Source organism: Engystomops pustulosus, chromosome 4, assembly GCF_040894005.1.
Source record: "Engystomops pustulosus chromosome 4, aEngPut4.maternal, whole genome shotgun sequence".
In the NCBI taxonomy this organism is placed as follows: Eukaryota; Metazoa; Chordata; class Amphibia; order Anura; family Leptodactylidae; genus Engystomops; species Engystomops pustulosus.
The window spans coordinates 144,957,511-144,978,700 of record NC_092414.1 but is presented as its reverse complement, the minus strand read 5'-3'; the positions used below and the strand labels follow the sequence as shown (position 1 = coordinate 144,978,700).

At 40.4% G+C, this 21,190-nt stretch overlaps 1 protein-coding gene across 5 annotated transcripts in view; it reads left to right on the top strand.

The window, feature by feature from the left end:
- Positions 1 to 21,190, top strand: part of AP3B2 (adaptor related protein complex 3 subunit beta 2) — a 48,158-nt gene that overhangs the window by 18,664 nt on the left and 8,304 nt on the right. For 3 of the 5 annotated variants that reach the window (XM_072147955.1, XM_072147952.1, XM_072147954.1), the window contains exons 7-23: positions 3,701 to 3,883; positions 3,994 to 4,173; positions 4,398 to 4,495; positions 4,686 to 4,740; positions 5,069 to 5,140; positions 5,554 to 5,616; positions 6,518 to 6,650; positions 6,912 to 7,021; positions 10,637 to 10,813; positions 12,347 to 12,533; positions 13,944 to 14,074; positions 15,226 to 15,337; positions 15,497 to 15,656; positions 15,974 to 16,163; positions 17,545 to 17,617; positions 19,182 to 19,288; positions 19,382 to 19,613. In XM_072147955.1, the coding sequence (XP_072004056.1) occupies positions 3,701 to 3,883; positions 3,994 to 4,173; positions 4,398 to 4,495; positions 4,686 to 4,740; positions 5,069 to 5,140; positions 5,554 to 5,616; positions 6,518 to 6,650; positions 6,912 to 7,021; positions 10,637 to 10,813; positions 12,347 to 12,533; positions 13,944 to 14,074; positions 15,226 to 15,337; positions 15,497 to 15,656; positions 15,974 to 16,163; positions 17,545 to 17,617; positions 19,182 to 19,288; positions 19,382 to 19,613 (2,263 nt within the window). The remainder of the gene's footprint in view (positions 1 to 3,700; positions 3,884 to 3,993; positions 4,174 to 4,397; positions 4,496 to 4,685; positions 4,741 to 5,068; positions 5,141 to 5,553; positions 5,617 to 6,517; positions 6,651 to 6,911; positions 7,022 to 10,636; positions 10,814 to 12,346; positions 12,534 to 13,943; positions 14,075 to 15,225; positions 15,338 to 15,496; positions 15,657 to 15,973; positions 16,164 to 17,544; positions 17,618 to 19,181; positions 19,289 to 19,381; positions 19,614 to 21,190) is intronic. The other 2 variants (XM_072147956.1, XM_072147953.1) reach the window with 1 other exon arrangement.

Genomic DNA, 21,190 nt, shown 5'->3' with positions numbered 1-21,190 from the left:
ATACAGCCGCCTCATCCCCTGTAACACAGCTACATACAGCCGCCTCATCCCCAGTAACACACCTACATACAGCCGCCTCATCCCCAGTAACACAGCTACATACAGCCGCCTCATCCCCAGTAACACAGCTACATACAGCCGCCTTATCCCTAGTAACACCGTTACATACAGCCGCCTCGCCCCCAGTAACGCAGCTACATACAGCCACCTTATCCCTAGTAACTCAGCTACATACAGCCGCCTCACCCCCATTAACACAGCTACATATAGCCGACTCGCCCCCACTAACACCGCTACATACAGCTGCCTCGCCCCCAGTAACACAGCTACATACAGCCGCCTCATCCCCAGTAACACAGCTACATACAGCCGCCTCACCCCCAGTAACACAGCTACATACAGCCACCTCGCCCCCAGTAACACAGTTACATACAGCCGCCTCACCCCCAGTAACACAGCTACATACAGTCCCCTCGCCCCCAGTAACACAGCTACATACAGCCACCTCGCCCCCAGTAACACAGCTACATACAGCCGCCTCGCCCCCAGTAACACAGCTACATACAGCCGCCTCGCCCCCAGTAACACAGCTACATACAGCCGCCTCATCCCCAGTAACACAGCTACATACATCCGCCTCATCCCCAGTAACACAGCTACATACAGCCGCCTCACCCCCAGTAACACAGCTACATACAGCCGCCTCATCCCCAGTAACACACCTACATACAGCCGCCTCACCCCCAGTAACACCGCTACATACAGCCGCCTCATCCCCTGTAACACAGCTACATACAGCCGACTCGTCCCCAGTAACACAGCTACATACAGCCGCCTCATCCCCTGTAACACAGCTACATACAGCCGCCTCACCCCCAGTAACACCGCTACATACAGCCGCCTCACCCCCAGTAACACAGCTACATACAGCCGCCTCACCCCAGTAACACAGCTACATACAGCCGCCTCACCCCCAGTAACACAGCTACATACATCCACCTCATCCCCAGTAACACAGCTACATACAGCCGCCTCATCCCCAGTAACACAGCTACATACAGCCGCCTCGTCCCCAGTAACACAGCTACATACAGCCGCCTCACCCCCAGTAACACCGCTACATACAGCCGCCTCATCCCCTGTAACACAGCTACATACAGCCGACTCGTCCCCAGTAACACAGCTACATACAGCCGCCTCACCCCCAGTAACACCGCTACATACAGCCGCCTCATCCCCTGTAACACAGCTACATACAGCCGACTCGTCCCCAGTAACACAGCTACATACAGCCGCCTCATCCCCTGTAACACAGCTACATACAGCCGCCTCACCCCCAGTAACACCGCTACATGCAGCCGCCTCATCCCCAGTAACACAGCTACATACAGCCGCCTCATCCCCAGGAACACAGCTACACACAGCCGCCTCATCCCCAGGAACACAGCTACACACAGCCGCCTCACCCCCAGTAACACCGCTACATACAGCCGCCTCATCCCCTGTAACACAGCTACATACAGCCGCTTCATCCCCTGTAACACAGCTATACACAGCCGCCTCATCCCTAGTAACACAGCTACATACAGCCGCCTCATCCCCTGTAACACAGCTACATACAGTCGCCTCACCCCCAGTAACACAGCTACATACAGCCGCCTCATCCCCTGTAACACAGCTACATACAGTCACCTCGCCCCCAGTAACACCACTACATACAACCGCCTTGGCCCCAGTAACACAGCTACATACAGCCGCCTCCCCCCAGTAACACAGCTACACACAGCCGCCTCGCCCCCAGTAACACAGCTACACACAGCCGCCTCACCCCCAGTAACACAGCTACATACAGCCGCCTCATCCCCAGTAACACCGCTACACACAGCCGCCTCGACCCCAGAAACACATCTTTATATAAACCTTCAGCCCTACCAGATATGCAGTCCCATTTAACATACACCTCAGCCCGCACCAGACACCCAGTCCTGCAGTTTATACAATTACACACATTTATACACTGATATATACACACCTTTATATGCACACATAAAGTTCTACACTCGTATGCTTGCACCCATATATATACAAGTATACACACACATTTATGTATCCATATACATTTATACACTAATACACAGAGTATACACAAACTCATAAAGTATATACACACATACGGTATATATACATCACACACATATACACTGACCATATATACACATACATGGAGTATAAAAACACCATATACACACAGAATATACACACATACAGCAAATACACACACATTCAGTATATACAGCATTTTCACACACATTCAGTACACAGAGCGTATACATACATACCACATACACAGCATATAAACATAATCATATATATTTAAATGTGCACATATATGTGCTTATACAAATATATGCGTGTATAAATACAGTATATACACATTATATACACAGTAGATGCATGTGTACACATATACACAGTATATATACAGTAGATGCATGTATACACATATACACAGTATATACACATTATATACACAGTAGATGCATATATACACATGTACACAGTATATACACAGTATATATACAGTAGATGCATGTATACACATATACACAGTATATACACATTATATACACAGTAGATGCATGTATACACATATATACACAGTATATACACATTATATACACAGTAGATGCATATATACACATATTCACAGTATATACACATTATATACACAGTAGATGCATATATACACATATACACAGTTACACATATATACAGTATACACACAGTTACACATATATACAGTATATACACAATATACACAGTATATACACACAGTATATATACTGTATATACATATATTCACTGTATATACATATATACACAGAATATACATCATATATACACAGATAAATACATACTGTATGTAATGTATATACTTACCCTTTTATGCTGACCGGCTGTGGCGTCAGGCTGGTGTTAGGGGGGTCTGTCGGTTGCTTGTTCCGACAGGAGGGGGGGTTGTACGGGCAGGGGGGGGTTTGGTCGGAGGACGGCTGCCGCTTCGCGGGGGGGGGGGGGATCGCGGAGGACACCTGCTTCTTCGGGGGGGGGGGGGGAATCGCGGAGGACACCTGCTTCTTCGGGCGGGGGATCGCGGAGGACACCTGCTTCTTCGGGCGGGGGATCGCGGAGGACAGCTGCTTCTTCGGGCGGGGGGGGGGGGCGGATCGCGGAGGACAGCTGCTTCTTCGGGGGGGGGGGATCGCGGAGGACAGCTGCTTGTTCGGCGCGGGCGGGGGGTAGCGGAGAACGGCTGCTTCTTCGTGCGGCGAGGGGAATGGAGCGGAGCGCAGCTTCTTGTTCGGGCGTGGGGGGGGGGCAGCGGAGGACGTCTGCTTGTTCGGGCGGGGGAGGAGGGAGCGCGAACGGGGTTGGAGCGGGTACCTGTGCCAGGGGGCGGACGGCTCGGCCATGCAGCTGAAGGGCGGGCGGGGAGGCGGTAACTTGTGCCGGGGCGGACGGCTCAGGCAGTTGGCGGCTGAGGAAGAAGGGCCCGGGATGCGCGATCTGGTGGGGGCCCCCTGGGGGGGCAAGATGGTGGGGGCCCCGGGGCTCGAGCCCCGGGAGCCCCGCCTATAATCCGGCCCTGTGAGCATGGCATAAACAAAATTATAATAGGTGCTTCATTGTATTTCCAAAGCTGGTTGCAGGAAGTGTCGTGATGGCTTTTGAAGAAGTGTGTCCTGAACGTATTGACCTGATACATAAGAATTATCGGAAGCTGTGTAACCTTCTGATTGATGTGGAGGAATGGGGGCAGGTAGTCATTATCAACATGCTGACACGTTATGCAAGGACCCAGTTTCTGAATCCTAACCAAAATGTAAGTGCTACAACTTACAGCTTCGTCTTTAATGTTTATATGAATGGTTGTAAAATCATCCCTGGGTATATTATTATGTTTCTTTAATGTTACTTTGCTTTTTCTGGCAGGAGTCTCTTCTGGAAGAAAATCCAGAAAAAGCTTTCTATGGCTCAGATGAGGAGGAAGGAAGCAAAGAAGAAAAGGCAGAACCATCATCTGTTGTGAAGCGCAAACCTTACATTATGGACCCAGACCATCGCCTTCTTCTCCGCAACACCAAGCCCCTCTTGCAGAGCCGCAATGCCGCTGTATGATAATTTTATCTTTTTAAGCATACAATACTGTGACTATCATATTTATATATAAATTAACATCTCATAAAAAGAGATCTGATATTTTATTAATAAAAGTTTTCATAGTATATCAATTTAATATGATAAATTGGTTATAATCATAATTTCTATCATGTTATACTTGTTATATTTCTTTATAATAAAAATGTCTTTACCAAAGCCATCTTTTATTTCTACAGGTTGTTATGGCAGTAGCCCAATTGTATTTTCATCTTGCACCAAAAGCAGAAGTTGGTGTCATAGCAAAGGCCTTGGTGCGCTTGTTACGTAGTCACAGGTAACAAAATCTTATATTAAACATTTCTGTGTTCTGTGGGTTCTGTGACAGTCATACAAAATGTGTGTCTTTTTCTTCCCCCAAAGAGAACACATATTGCTACAAAGAGTCACATATTTTTTAACTATGTGATATCTTCAACTTCTCCGTCATCTAAATCTGGTTTAAAAATTATTTTCTCCCTTTCCAGTGAGGTCCAGTTTGTTGTTTTACAGAATGTGGCCACTATGTCAATCAAGAGAAGGGTAAGTCAAAGATACTACGATCTGTAAAATTAGTTATATCAATTCTTTGGTTTGTTTTAGTCACTTTAAATCCAGTGCTTGCATTTAAAAATAGTAGGCTTTTTGTTAAGAGGGTTTACCAGTGGGCAAAAGGGTGATAATTTTTTTTTTATTTAAAAAAATAATAATAGTGCAGGTGACTTCAGTGCAATAAAAAAGCATCTCTGTCCCATTTTTTTTCTCTTTCCTAAGCAGTGTTGCTTAAAATTTTCTCGAGTCCACATACAGCAGGGGTTAAAAACAGTAATGCTAAATGTTATTATGTTTTAATTCTTGATATTTTTTTTAGGGAATGTTTGAGCCATACCTAAAAAGCTTTTATATCCGATCTACTGATCCAACACAGATAAAGATTTTGAAGGTAATTTAGACGTATTGCATTAATATCATCTGATACATACTGATTTGGTATAGCGTAGCTGCACTTTGGAGTTACTCCTTAAGAAGAAGAAATACATTTCAAGGAGAAATAGGAAATGTAATAATATTTTTTATACAAAATAACAGCGTCCTCCCCTTTATGTGCCTCTCTCTTCTGTATACAGTACAAACATATTCCAATACATCTCCTGCTTTGATTACAGCAACTTCTATAGTAAGGTAGAACTGATCATATGAATTTTTCATATGGGAGCTAGAAATGCAGAATCCTCCTCTGAGTAATTTTACGTACCAAGTCTCACACTTCCGAAGAGTAAAAGATTTTAATATTACAAAAGTCTATTTTAGCCATTATGTTTTTATTAAAACAATGAAATGTTTTATCCTATGCAGCTTGAAGTCCTGACAAACCTGGCGAATGAGACCAACATTTCCATCATTTTGCGAGAATTCCAAGTAAGCATGGGGCAGAATTCACATGTCACTAATTATTTTATGTAATCAATTGAGAGTATCTAGGTCAACAAACAGTTGTGCAGTGTGAGTCTTGTATTAACACAATTTATTTCTTAAAACCTTTATCCAATGTTGGATTGATATATTTTTATTTGCTGATTATATTTTGGATGCTTAGAAAGTTTGCATTTAAGGAAATGTACCATTTGATTTCATGCATTATGAACCAAACATACCTTGAGAATGCTGTAGCTACTCTGATGCAGCGGCATATCTTGTTTAATCTCTGAGTTGAGTGGTTTTGCTGAAAAAACAATTATGACATTCAGTACCTTGGGAAAGCTGGATTGAATGCTTCTTACAGTACATAAACACATTACATGAGCTGCCTGCACTGTTCCAGACAGGACTAATCAAGCAGAGCTGGATCACTCATACACAGCAGCAGGGGGATGGTGCAGTGATTGATTACTTCTGCCTGTCCGTGATTACATCATTCTCCAGAGCAGTGTAAGAAGAGAAGGAGCGACTCTTTATCCTGAATGTTATAATAGTTTTTTTATCAAAACCACTCATCTCAGGGATTAAACAAGATATTATTCTGCATCAGTGTAGCTACAGCATTCTCAAGGTATGTTTGGTTAATAATCCATCAAATAAAATAGTAGATTTTCTGTAAATGATAACATTAATGACCACTATATTTAGTATGAATTAATAGACATGTTCCCTAGAATTCTTGCTGCTTGTTCCACTGTGGTTTGTTCCTATTTGTATATAAATTTTAAAACTAGTGATTAAATAAAAGTTAGATATTTTTCTGTGAATTATTTCCTGTCTTTTTGTATATATTTATTAAAAATGTACAGAGACCGACAATAAATTTATGATTATCCTTCAGACTTACATTCGCAGCATGGATAAAGATTTTGTGGCTGCTTCAATACAGGCCATTGGCCGATGTGCTACCAACATTGGCAAAGTCCGTGATACCTGTCTCAATGGGCTCGTTCAGCTACTGTCAAATCGGGACGGTAAGTCGAATGGTGTTTCTAAGGGCGAGTCAAACATACGAGTCAATAAAATCTTGTTATTACAGCAGCATTAACATAGATTCAGGTAAAGCAAGTGCCCACCTTCTGCCTCATCCAGTAGTTCTAGCGCGCCAAGGATGTGACACTTTAATATAGAACTTATGCATATGTTTTGATTTTCTGCAGTCCTGTATTTAAAATAAAGCTTGAATTTAGTAAATTTTAGCCAAATATAATTAACTTTGTTTGCATTTCTTACAGAGCTGGTTGTTGCAGAATCCGTGGTGGTTATCAAGAAATTACTCCAAATGCAGCCAGCACAGCACAGTGAAATAATAAAACACATGGCCAAGTTAACTGATAATATCCAGGTATACAGGAGTTATGAAAATCCATGAATGATGATCCATGTCCTGCGAGATGACCTCAGTGAAAATGTGGAGTCCCTATGGGTGGAGATAAGAGGAGGGAAAAAGAATAATAAAATATTACAAGGGTTTGTTATAAGGCCCCAAATATAATGGAGGCAGCAGAGGAAATGCTGATAGGTCAAATGGATGCGGCTTCAAAGCATGGTGAAGTACTTATAATGGGGGACAGTTACCTAGTCTTGTTAGGAAAGCAATAAGCGAGAAAGATAAGGTGTTTAAGGTGCTAAAACGTAAAAGTAGCTTTGAGGCATTACAGGATTATAGAGAGAAAAATAAATCCTGTAAAAAGCAGATAAAGGCCACAAAAATAGAGACTGAGAGAAATATTGCCAGAGAGAGCAAAAATAATCCCAAATTATTTTTCAAGTATATAAATGATAGGGAAACTAAAAAAAAAAAAGTAGATAGACAGACCGTTATTTATAATATTCGAAGATTCACTAAGGGCTGGTTATGTTCCACAGGACTGGCACATAGCAAATGTGGTACCAATATACAAAAAAGGATCAAACTGCAAACTAGAGACCTGTGAGTCTAACTTCTGTGGTGGAGAAAATATTTGAGGGGTTTGTTAGAGATACTATCCTGGAGTATCTCACTGTACATAACCTTATAACCCAGCGTCAGCATGGGTTTATGAGAGATCGGTCCTGTCAGACTAATCTACGAGGAAGTAAGTTCTAGACTGGATCTAGGGGACGCTGTGGATGTTGTATATCTGTACTTTTCAAAGGCATTTGACACAGTGCCACATAAAAGGTTGATACATAAAATGAGACTGCTGGGACTAGGGGAAAATCTGTGTATTTGGGTAAGTAATTGGCTTAGTGATAGAAAGCAGAGGGTCGTCATTAATGGCACATTCTCAGATTGGGTTGACGTTACCAGTGGAGTGCCACCGGGGTCAGTATTAGGGCCACTTCTTTTTATTATTTTTATTAATGACCTTGTAGTGGGTTTACACAGTCAAGTTTCAATATTTGCAGATGATACTAAGCTGTGTAAAGTAATAAATACTGAGGCCGATAGTTTAGCATTACAGAGGGATTTGTGGAAGCTTGAGGAGTGGGCAGAGAAATGGTTGATGAGGTTTAATGTATATAAATGTAAAGTTATGCACTTGGGCCATCGAAACAAAAAGTATAATTATGTTTTAAACAGTCAATTACTTGGTAAAACTGTAGTTGAAAAGGACTTGGGGGGATGGTAAACTTAATTTTAGTGACCAGAGCCAAGTCCTGCTGCTAAAGCAAATAAAATCATGGGATGTAACAAAAGATAGGAATTGATCCTCATGATAAAGATATAGTTTTGCCCTTATATAAATCCCTGGTCAGACCACACATGGAATATTGTGTACAGTTTTGGGCACCAGTGTATAAAAAGGACATGGTAGAACTGGGACGGGTGCAGAGGAGAGCAACCAAGATTATTAGGGAAATGGGGGGACTAGAATACAATGACAGATTATAAAATTTGGGATTATTCAGTTTAGAAAAAAGCCGACTGAGGGGAGACCTCATTACAATGTACAAATACCTGAACGGGCAGCACAAGGATCTCTCCAAAGATCTTTTTATACCTAGGCCTGTGACCAGGATTAAGTGGCCATCCTCTATGCCTAGAGGAGAGGCGGTTCTACCATAAACATAGACAAAGGTTCTTTACTGTAAGAGCAGTGAGACTATGGAACTCTCTGCCGCAGGAGGTTGTTATGGCGGACTCTATGTACATGTTTAGGAGAGGTCTGGATGCCTTTCTGGGAATAAAACATTTATTTAATTCTTAAAGGTTGGACTTGATGGCATCTTTTTCCTGCCTTATACTATGTAATATAGTAAATGCTTATAATGCATAAATAGAATCATCGTTGTTTTAACAATGTTTTGCCTTGTTATGTTGTTTTAACTCTGTGCTTTCAGTTATAGCATTAACATCTTGAGGTTGTTAGGTACATTCTTACCCAAATCAAACATTTAGCCAAAAATATAAAATATATCAATTAAAGTTTTATTAAAAACCATAAACCATATATACTTGAGCATAAACCGACCCGAACATAAGCCAAGGCCCCTAATTTTACCACAAAAACCTGTGTAAACCTATTGACTAGGCCTTGGGTGGAAAAGCTTGCCAAAGTCATAGTCTTTACACCGCGAGCGTACATGAACATGGCACTGCCGGCGGTAGGGATCTAGAAGAGGTGGGGGGCATAGGAAAGGTCAGTACAGAGTTTATTTTATTCATATACCAAGTGGTACTTTTTCAGCACAAAAATTGTGCTGAAAAACTCAGCTTATACTCGAGTATCTACGGTGCTAATACTTTAGAAATCTAATTTAAAAATTAACTGAAGGAAAGAATATATAACCTATGGGATGGGTAGCAAATATGAAACAAAAGTAAAAATACAAAAATTACATTGGTGTGATATTAATTATAATGTACAGAAATATTAATATACAGGCAGTCCCCGGGTTACATACAAAATAGGGTCCGCAGGTTTGTTCTTAAGTTGAATTTGTACGTAAGTCGAAACTGCATATTTTATAATTGTAGATCCAGACAAAAAAATTTTTTGCCCCAGTGACAATTGGAGTTTAATTTTTTTTTGCTGTAATTGGACCAAGGATTATCAATAAAACTTCATTACAGACACCTTACAGCTGATTAGTGCAGTCTGGGACTATACTAAAGCATCCGGAGAGCTACACCAGAGGTCACAGTGGGCAGAGGGGTCCGTCTTTAACTATGGGTCATCCGTAAGTCGGGTGTCCTTAAGTAGGGGACCGCCTGTACTGTAATATATAAAATTTCAAACAAAGTTTATTCAGAAAGTGCACCTGCAACAGTATATTTTTTTATATAAATACCGTATATTCCAGCGTATAAGACGACTTTTGAAGACTGAAAAATCTTCTGTCTGGTCTGGGGTCGTCTTATACGCCGGTAATGTTTCTCACCTTTCCCGCGATCCACCGAAGCTCCGCTGCCGGTCAGTCAGTCAGTCAGAGGCCCGCACCTGACCCCTGCGCTGCGCTGATAACTCGGCGCAGCACAGCGGGCAGATGTTTTGAATTGTGACAGCCGCGGGCCTGCCTGTTACTTGGGGGGGGGGGGGGGCAGGACATTAATTATAGCTACTGAGGGGGGGCAGGACATTAATTATGGCTTCTGGGAGGGGGGCATAATTTTAATTTTTACCGGTGTTTTGTATGCGTTGGAAAAGGGGTAGTCTTATACGGCGAATATATCTTAAACTCTATATTTTAACAGGAAAGTAGGGGGGTCGTCTTATACACCAGGTCGTCTTATACGCCGGAATATATGGTACATTAAATAAATAAACTACATCAAATAGTATATGGTTCATCAAATAACAGTAACAGTACAGTACAGTAACAGCTAGGAAGGATGAAAATATAATCTAAATGTACAACTACATTAAATGAAGCTCTAACCACTGAAATGACTTCATTCCCATAATTAAATTATTCTGTGTGCGGAAAAGCAACTTTTTAAGAAAGTAAAACATTGTTGCTGCTGTTATTTCAGGTGCCAATGGCTAGAGCTAGTATCTTGTGGCTGATTGGTGAGTACTGTGAACATGTGCCCAAAATAGCTCCTGATGTGCTGAGGAAGATGGCCAAGTCATTTACTAATGAAGAAGACATTGTAAAACTGCAGACAATAAACCTTGCGGCAAAGCTGTATCTAACTAATTCAAAGCAGGTATGTGATTTTTACATTCTCCTACAATGGGTTAAACAGTTTTCTTAAAATATTTGTAACTAAGATATCAGTATCACATTTAACAATTGTGAGTCTGGGTCATTTTCGATTTCTGTAATCTTTGCCTACTTCCATCATGTCATTGTAAAAATACACAAATTCTAAGCAACTAACTGTGCTATGAATGTACACTCCAGCACAGTAGATATGTGGTTCACATACCACCTAATCAGAAATGGCTACAAACCTGACAAAGGAATGATGTCCATATTTTCCCGTTTCTTACTTCTTTATTGTCTACAGTAGGGCCCGCACACTGCTGCCTACAGATCCCAGCGCAGCAGCAGGGCCGCATGTGCCATGATACAAATCCACGATTTGATCATGTTTTGCCATGAATATTATAAAGTTATATTCTTGTTCATAGGAGTAGTATTTTAGCAGTGGATGTATCATGCAGCCATTGCTACGGCTAGTTAATATTATGATTAGGGTGGGGTGGCAATTCATTTTTCGGCTCAGGCAGCAAAAAGGCTAGAATCAGCCTTGTGTAGCAGGTTATAAGTATGAATAACTGCCTGGTTGCAGACAGGGGGTCTATCAGAGCCCCTGCATGAAGTCAGGCAGTTATTAATGGGGTTTTCCCACAAAGGCAAGTTAGGCTGTATCCACGGGATAGGGCCTAACTTGCTGATCAGTGGGGGTCTCAGTGCTGAGACCCCCGCAGATCGCGGAAACGAGGGGTCCGAACGACCCCTCACTGCTCTTAAGACTAATGGAGCAGACGCCGGTGCATGGCCATTCTGTTCCATTAATCCCTATGGAGCTGATGGAAATTGCAGAGCGCCGCGCTCAGCGATCCGCCGATGGTGTGGGGGGCTGAGAACGCAAGCTTAGAAACCATTCAGAGAGTTCTGCCATCTCTAGAAGCATCTCTAGAAGAAGACATCTTCAGGAAGACTGGGGAAACTGATAAAGTATGCTTTCATCCCATAAGCCAGTTCTAGAAACAATGCATTTGACATTTCAATGCATATTGGGGTTTATTTACTAAGGGTCTGCGGATCGCACTTTCGTCGATATTCCAACGTTTTCAAATTTCGCACAGCTGGGACAAGTATTTAAAAGGGTATTGTGTCGCACAAGATCGGATTTTGGCGCAATCGCACTGACTTTCATGCGACAGAAATCGGGGGTGGGCCGTCGGAAGATCCGACGGATTCGGACTGAGCGTGGGATTTTACATTAAAATTGTGTCGCAAGACATGCAATTACATACATCGGGAAGAAGAAGGTGAACTCCGGGGGACCTATGCGGGGAAGCGTCACATGCAGGATATGGGGCACACGATCTACGTGAATCGCGGCACAATGCATGATCGCCGGACATTCCGGATCAGGGATCGCGACATGGACGGGTAAGTAAATGTGCCCCATTGTTTCTCTCCATTTTTTAGATGTTGATATCCCTACTATATTTTTGGATGTGTATTTGACCTTATTAAATTATTTATTTATACTATTTGTTTTTAGACAAAGCTCCTCACTCAGTATGTCCTGAATCTGGCCAAGTATGACCAAAATTATGACATCAGAGACAGAACAAGATTCATTCGCCAGTTGATCATACCCACAGAAAAAAGTGGAGCGCTTAGCAAGCATGCCAAGAAGCTCTTTCTGGCTCAAAAGCCTGCACCTATTTTGGAGTCGCCATTTAAAGGTATTCATCACATTATTATATGTACCCCAAAAGTGTGCCATTCTTATAACCCACCCCACACAAAAAGCTTGCAAAAAGGATTACTTTTGGAAAGCGATTATGCGAAATAAATATACAGTATATAGAAATAAAGTTTATTATTATTACTTTGTATGGCCACTTCCACAAAGGGTACATATAGCTGTGGGTTGTGAAAGTTAGTATTTCTTTTTTTCATTTTCCTAATTTAGCAATTTATACATCTTTAAGAATAATTTACAACTCCAGCATTTCCTTTCAGTGGAAATTTGTGATACAATGGAAAATATATATATAAAAGACATCAACCATCAGGGGCCACATGTATTAAAGTTTTGGCGCCAGTTTTCTGTCTGACTTTCCACTGAAAAGAACATTCAATCTGCTTGCAAATGTACTTATGAAGTGTTAAAGTGTCTGTGCCAGTTTTGTGTCACGGCTGCACTGTGTCCGACAATACAGAAAATATGTGCACCTAAAGGGGCATCAGACAATTCCAAATATTAGGCTAGGTGGAAAATTATGCCCCTCCCACAATAAATCATGACCAGCTCTCTTTACACATATCAGCACTGAGAGTATTTTGGTCCAACAATTGAATTTTTATTAAACATAATACGTTAAAAGATCATATTGCAACAAATCATAAAACCAAAAATGTAGGACTCCAAAAGTATATTGCCACAGGGCTGGGACAGTAATCAAGAATGCATATTAAATAATATAAATGTCAAAGTGCATATGAGTTCGTTCACAAGTAATATTCACTGAAAGTATCACAAATATAGTGTGTCTATACAAATAACATAATAGAGGAATAATTTCCATATCTCTATAACAGAATCAAGATGCCTTGCACATACCCATCAGTGATGCCTTGTTCCCAGCCGGGGTCTATAACTTAACGCTTAGTCAGAGTTTGGGGCTCATTAATTACTGACATGAGCTACAATTCTGTTTGCACCACAATTCTGCAGCATAAAAAAGTGCACAGAGCAGTGCAGGGGGCAACAGATGAATGTGCCAGTTTTGATGAATCTGCTGCACTCTGCACACTCCACAGGCAAACTGCACATAGTACAGACTACACTAGTTTTGATAAATGTGGGCCATTATGAGTATGTAAGGGGTCATTCTGGAGTTGTTCTGCAGTCTATCTGACATGTTTTCATAAACAAACAGATCTATAGAGTCTGATTAAAAAAATAGTCTCCCTTTTACCTTTTGTTTAGCACCTTCACGTCTCTGTCTAAGAAGGCTTTTGTGACCTCTTAAAATAACAGATTTCTAATATTATACTAAATGTATAATGGATACAAACAGATTGTACGCCTGTCTGCATACATTTGTAAAAAAGGATGAGTGAAACAGATTTTTTTGGTCTGCACACAGATCGGGATCACTTTCAGTTGGGCTCACTTTCTCACCTGTTGAATGCCAAAGCTGTTGGATATCAGGAGCTACCAGATTGGCCAGAAGATGCTCCCGATCCGTCTGTCCGCAACGTGGAGGTGAAGGAAGCTGTGCGTGCTAACCTGAGTATATAGGGATGTGGGCATTGCCCACCGCTATCCCCCTTGCAGTGTTATGCTGCCTTTTATCCTGCACAAATACTGTCCTTTTCTAAGCGCTTGCTTTATTTTTCATCACTGTCTTGTGCTTTTGCTGAAGGTTCCTTTTTCATCCCCACTGGGTCCAAGTTATAAATCATAAAATACATTATCACACACCAATGTTGTCTGCAGTGTAGGGACTTTTCAGATATAATAATGTATTATAAACTACTATCTTCCATTGTATTTAGGAAGGTGAAGACTCTGAACCAACAGAGTGTCACATCAGCCTGCTGGGCGAGTGGAAAGAGGTGTTACTTGTGTGTCATTGAGTGTGCACGGACTCTTCAGTGTGCAGTGACCTACTTCCTCATCTCACAATCTTGATATCACAACTGTCTATAATATGATTCAAAGGAGAATTGTTTAAAAAATATATTGTACTCGGAAATTCACATTATATCAGTGATGTGGTAGATTTCTCCTTTTATTGTCACTGCATCAGTTCTAGCTGAACTCAAAATGCATGAAAATCGGCTTTCTGCTTTGTGCTCTTATTGCTTATCCTAACCCTTACACTGTAAACCTTGCTAACACTGCACCTATTTTGTTTTTGGCTTCTTTCTATCCAACTTTGTAATGTGTATAGTAAATCTTAAGATGTGTTTTCAATAGAAACATATATAATTTACTAATATTTTTTAAGGAACATAGTTGTCAAATCTCAAGACACCAGTGCTGATCCTTCTCAGCACTTCCTCTTCCAAGGGGTCTAGCTGATTGGTCAATTTAAAGTATCTCATGCCAAAAGTGCCAAGTTGTTCCCTGTTCTAAATAGTGCGGACAGCCTTGTGTATAAGTTTGGATATTGGTTAGTTAGATTCAATTCAATAGTTAATCTTCAGGTGAGTGGAGCCCTTCCAATTTAACATACAGATGGGTTCCTCTTCCTCAAAACCAATTTTTGTGGGGTTTTGTTGTGAAAATGCAGTGTACGTTTTGATTTTATTTTTCTTGATCTTCTGCTTTATTTCTATTTTTTTGTTAATTTTTTTTCTGCTTTGGCATGTTATTTCTACTTTACCTTTTCTTGCATATAGTAATGCAGTTGACCCTTCCAGGTACCTGAATGGACTAAGTGCCCAAGCAGGGAGAAGAGGAAAGAGAGGGAGGAAAAACCATTCTATTCTGATTCAGAAGGCGAATCAGGACCAACGGAGTCTGCAGACAGTGGTGAGAGATTAGTTGAAAGCTAGTTTGGCTCACATCACATCATTGCTCTCCATTGAAAGGGTACATGGGGAGGATTACCTATTTACCCTTAAAACGGAGGGCTAGGACATACACACCTAAAATTCACATGTGCTGACAAACCCTTTCATTTTATTACAGAACCAGAATCAGTGAGCGAGTCAGAGAGTGGTGGGAGTAGCAGTGGTAGCGGTTCAGAGTCTGAAAGTGAAGAGGAGGAAGAAAGTGAAGAAGAAGAAGATGAGTCTGAAAAGGAGGAGAAGAAAAAGGAAAAGAAGAAAGAACCACAGAGTGAGGGGAGGTACAGTGAACTGTTAAAAAAAAATGAGCAATAATTCTTCTGATATACACATCAAGACATAAAAGCACAGGACACTTTTTGGGAACTGTGACATTTTAAAACCAAGTCAGTCCTGTTTCTTAGCAATCCATAAAGATTGTGGGAAAGTTTAACACTCTGTACTATTGGCCTTCAGTAGGGGATTTAATATTTATACAGCCGTTGTGTCAATAAACATATTCTTAGGTATAACTAAAAATAAACTTAATAAGTAAATGGGTTTGTGGACAAAGAAATAATGATTAAGCTTAAAAGGGGTATTCTTGATCAATTTACAGTGATGAGAGTGATCGAGAACAAAAAGCAACAACAAAAGGGAAAAAAGCCCCTTTAAGAGCATCAAAAAAATCAGCTTCAGAAGAGAGCACCTCAGAGAGTGAATCTGAGAGCGAATCTTCATCAGAAGAGGATGATGAAGAAGAAGAGGAGAAAGAACAACCACAGCCTGAACCTAAACAAAAGAAGCATGTAAGTCTCCATTCTATCTCATAAAACAAGCGCAAGTCACACTAATACAGACCACAGACTCTGCAAATACTCAGCTCTCCAATAAATAATAAAGGAATCCAGCACTTATTTAAAATCTTGTCGTCTTTATTCTTCCATCAAATCAGTTATAAGCTGCATAAATATGAATAGCAGTAACGCGTTTTGAGTGCAGCGCACTCTTTGTCTCCGTTAGCCAAGAAGAACAGTTTGTTGTGCGCGAATCACGTTGATGCTATTCATATGTATGCACTTTATAACTGATTTAATGAAACAATAAAAACGACAATATTTTAACCCTAGAATGCATATTGGGGGCCTTTTAGGCCCCCATGCTTACATTTTTGCTATTATCTGCAAAATTACTTTTGTTAGAATTTTGAAACTCCAGGTATTCCTCAAGTATGTAATTGTTGATAATATCCAGTTGTTTATATAATTTTTTTTCATAGGCATTATGGTGTAACAATGCTTGTTTTTTAAACGCTGTTTTTATCATGTTCTCAGAAGTGTTTGTGTCTCAAATTACTTTATTTTATACTGAAGTACACTGACAGTATAGACTGAATACACAGTATACACAGAAGTATCTGGGGTCTGAAATAGTCAAAATTCTTGCTATTCCAATATTCAATTCAGGTAGAAACATCACTATGGACAATTATTTCACCAATGTTGAACTAGGCAATTTTCTGCTTGCAAAAGCTATTACTTGTTGGTACTGTAATGGCTCACATGATAGAGCAAAGCGACTTGAAATGCTTGCCAAAGCAAACTAAAGAAGCAATGAAATGGTGTTGTATACAGTTTCAGATTATTCTAGAGCCAGGAGAAAGAAAACAAAAGCGTTGTTTCATGTGTCCAAGAAACATAGAGGGGAAAACTGAGCGATATTGTTCCACTTGTAAGGAAACTGTTTGCAAAGAACACTCTTCTGAATTAATAACATGTCAGAATTGTTTGGAAGACTAATATAATAGAAAAGAAAGTTAGAATAAAAATGTAGCTGCAGCTAGTTTCCTATAGATTTATATTCAATTTTGTGTGTTTTAATTTCTTTGCATGAAATTTGGGGGGAAAAAAAAATTTCTGTGAAAAATTATAATTAAAATGTTGTCCACTATTCATATTTTATTGAGCAATTTTGAAATAAATTTGTGAAGGTTATTTAAGTGTGTCTTTCCATATTATGTGCATGGGGGCCTAAAAGGCCCCCATTACGTTAATATGTATATTTTTAACGTCATGCGTAAATTATATCCCTATCAAAAGTATAAATAGCAATACTTCAACAGACTTTTCTTATGTTTGATGCAGTACTTTCAGGGGGAGCATATGCATTTATTTTCTTTTCTATACTTAGTCTGCAGGAACAAAGCAAGCAGTGAAGCAGCCCAAAGAGAGCAAGGAGATGTCATTACTGGATCTAGATGACTGTACGTAAAATGTGGACATGTGGATAATTTGCGCTGGCATCTTTATGAACAGCATGGTTTGTTACTTTTGGGCCTCAAACATATCATCAATGCTGAATGCAAGGTTTTGTTTGTTTTGAACATATATAGTGTGGGATACATTCCCATGGGTCTATTTGAAGGCAATTCTGCTGGAGACTGCATTGACTTAATGCCTTCCTGTTGCATTATGAACTATAATATGAGCCCATCCTTCTATTTTCAGTCCCATTGACTACAGATATATAGCAGCTTTTGCTACATCATAGCACAGAAGCCAACTGCTAACACCTGCTATTAACCCCTCACACATAAAAATTATATAAAACATTGAAATAACGTTTTTAAAACGCTTGTAAAAATATTGTGGGGAATTGGCCCAGTAGAGACCCAGTAACAGAGATTTGCGGTACAGATCAAGACAGTGACACCAAAGTTCAGTCCAAAACAAGTCTTGTCTGCATTTATTTATACAAAAGTATAGCCTTCACATTCAGGCATAAAACCCAAACAAAACTCCAAAGTGCTGGATGACACAAAACCTAACCTAGCCCAAATAGGAAGGTGGAATGGACCGCCCCACTACCAGCCTGCGAATCCATTCCATATAAACCCGGCCCAGGAGAATTTTAAACAACTGCTCCAACAAATAGCTTCATATATATATAGGTTCAGAATATGGTAACACTGAGAAACATTTTTTTTAACCGAACTTAAACACAGTAAAAACTAAAAAAAACTATGGGATTCCACTTGCCTACAAATACCAGGATGAACACTATAAAAATAAAACATGAAGTACTTTTTTTCCACTTCTAACCCTCCCCAGTATGTATCTATAGGATCCATTAAAAACAGATGCCAGACTGAAGCAAATCAACCTGGAAAAACTGATATTAAGATTTGTTTTTATAGCTAATTTTGCCAACATTTGTAGGCAGATAGCCTTAGTTTATGGCTTTACACAGATAACTTTTGGCATACAAGATTATAGTTTTTTTTTAGTATGCAACATAATAGTATGTATGGCTAAAAGAAAGTTCTTTTGTGACGTACATCTATGAATAATTGACTAGGGAAAATCATTTCTATCAAATATAGCACGGAAATATATGACTGCATCAACAACCCACTTCCATTAATGTAATGCAGATACTGGGGCACATTTATTTACCCGTCTGAGTCGCGATCCCCGATCTGGACTGTCCGACGATAATGCACTGTGCCGATATCCCGCATGTGTCGCTCCTCGCTCAGGTCCGCCGGAGTTCACCTTCTTCTTCCCTGTGTATAAAAGTTAAATTCCGTGCTTAGTTCGAATCAGTCGGATCGCCTGACGGCATCCCCCCCCCCATTTCTGTCACATGAAAGCCGGCGCCAATGCGTCCAAATCTGATTGCGTGCGACACAAACCCCTTTTAAATGGCGCGAATCGCGGACCCTTGGTAAATGAGCCTCACTATGTAGTATAATTTCTTCCATGATATATATGAAAACCTTTTATATGCGGTAATTTAAGCTGACTTAAAAGTTTTTTGTCTCATAGTCTCAGTTCCCTCTGCTCCTCCTACAACTTCAGGAAGTATTGTCTCATCCAGCCTCGTGAGTGACCTTGAAGGTTTATCATTAACAGACACATCTCTAACCCCAGCAGTAAGTAACATTGTGCTGTGCAGTGATGGATAGTACCAATTCTAGTTAATTCCAACATATGATCCTGTATCCCTGTTCATTTTACATCTTCAGGTTATCAGTCCTATATTTTCTTCTGGGCGCACATTTGAGTTGCTGCATCGGATGACAGGAGAGGGTCTCTCTATGGAGTATATATTCAGCCGCCAGCCCTTTACACCTGATCAGCGCATGGTCTCTGTTCAAATAAAGATCTCAAACAACACTGACAGTGAAGTGAAAAATATCCGTACAAGTGAGCCCAAGCTGCTGTGTGGCATGAGGATGCAAGAGTTTCAGGAAATAGGTAAACCTTTCAAATCTTTTTTTTGTAAATGAATAGCATGGTGATAATATAACACCAATATAACTAGTAGCCCAGCAGGCGCTTACAGAGAGAACAGATTTGCTAAACACTCTAATGACTTAATGTAGGTACATAAGAGTTTGTATTTTCTCTCCGTGTTTGCGTGGGTTTCCTTCAGGTCCTCTGGTTTCCTCCCACATTCCAAAAACATACTGGTATGTTGATTAGATTGAGAGACCTATTGGGGACAGGGACCGATTTGGCAAGCTTTGTGCAGCGCTGTATAATCTGTGTGAGCTATATAAATAAAGAATTATTATTATTTATTATTAAACACATCTTTCCATCCCTGCACCCTCTACTTGACTGTATAATGCACTTCTTATATACATACTACCTTATTGCACTATAGCACTACCACTCATTTGCTTCGCTACCTTATGCCCTGCATGTTTAAAGGGAACCTGTCACCAGGGACCTCATTTTCACTAAAGACACAGAAAAGCCCATTACAGCTGTAGTGCAAATATTCCTTTCTGCTTTCTCTAAGCATTTGCATTACAATATAATTGTGTGTTATAACTTACCTTGCAAAATATTCTATGTAGTCCTAGGGATTGGGCTTAGGTTTGGATGTATATCAAATAACAACATGTGAATTGTCATGCTGCAGACTGCTCAGCTCTTGGCCCCCACCTTTGTGCTCCTGTACAGCTCCTCCCTCCTGCTTTTTCACAGACCTCACAGCTGACATCCATTGCATCATTCACCTTACGGCTTAGATAACATTTGACTATTTGAAATATCATTATATTAAGATAAGTTAATGTTTTTGTATGTCTTGTAAGAAAACATTTGTAATTTACAGTATGTAATTTACAGTAAAATTTAAAATATTACATAAACAACACAACTAACAGTGTGTTGTGTTACTATCTATGCTGACTGAAAGTATACAGGGCGCAAGTGCTGTTCACTAACTGCATGTTCAGTACACAAAATATCTTAATTTTTTTTTTTCCATAAAATAGAACTGTGTATAAACTCAACATCTCTGGCATGAACCTGTAGGAGAAGGAGCCTCTGTCAAGAACCTGGAGAATATTGGGGTCTTGTGCAGGCTAATTTATGTGCCCCATCTCCCCCATCTTAGCCCAAAATACGTTTTACCATCATGCACTATATCCCTTGCATATCATTGTCTCTCACACTAGAAGGTTAGCTAGTGACGACAGTGCTGATCAAGCACAGGTAGAAGTGGAGTAAAGAAACTTAAAGATATAGGTAAAGAAAGTCATGACAACTTTTTCCTGTCGTGATTTACCATTTGCCACCTAGCAGTCTTCAGCTTTTTACAGCACAATACACTGTCCCCCTAAATATACCATAGTCACTTAGGTTTGAGTGTTCCCTGGATAATAACTATGTCCCACACTGAGCTCCTAAGTAACATATACATACAACACAACTGACCACACGGTGCCTGTATATGTTAAAAACTTTTACAAACATGTATATACACTGGGGGAGATTTATCAGAAGTGTCTGAGAGAAGAGCTGTTCTATTTGCCCATAAC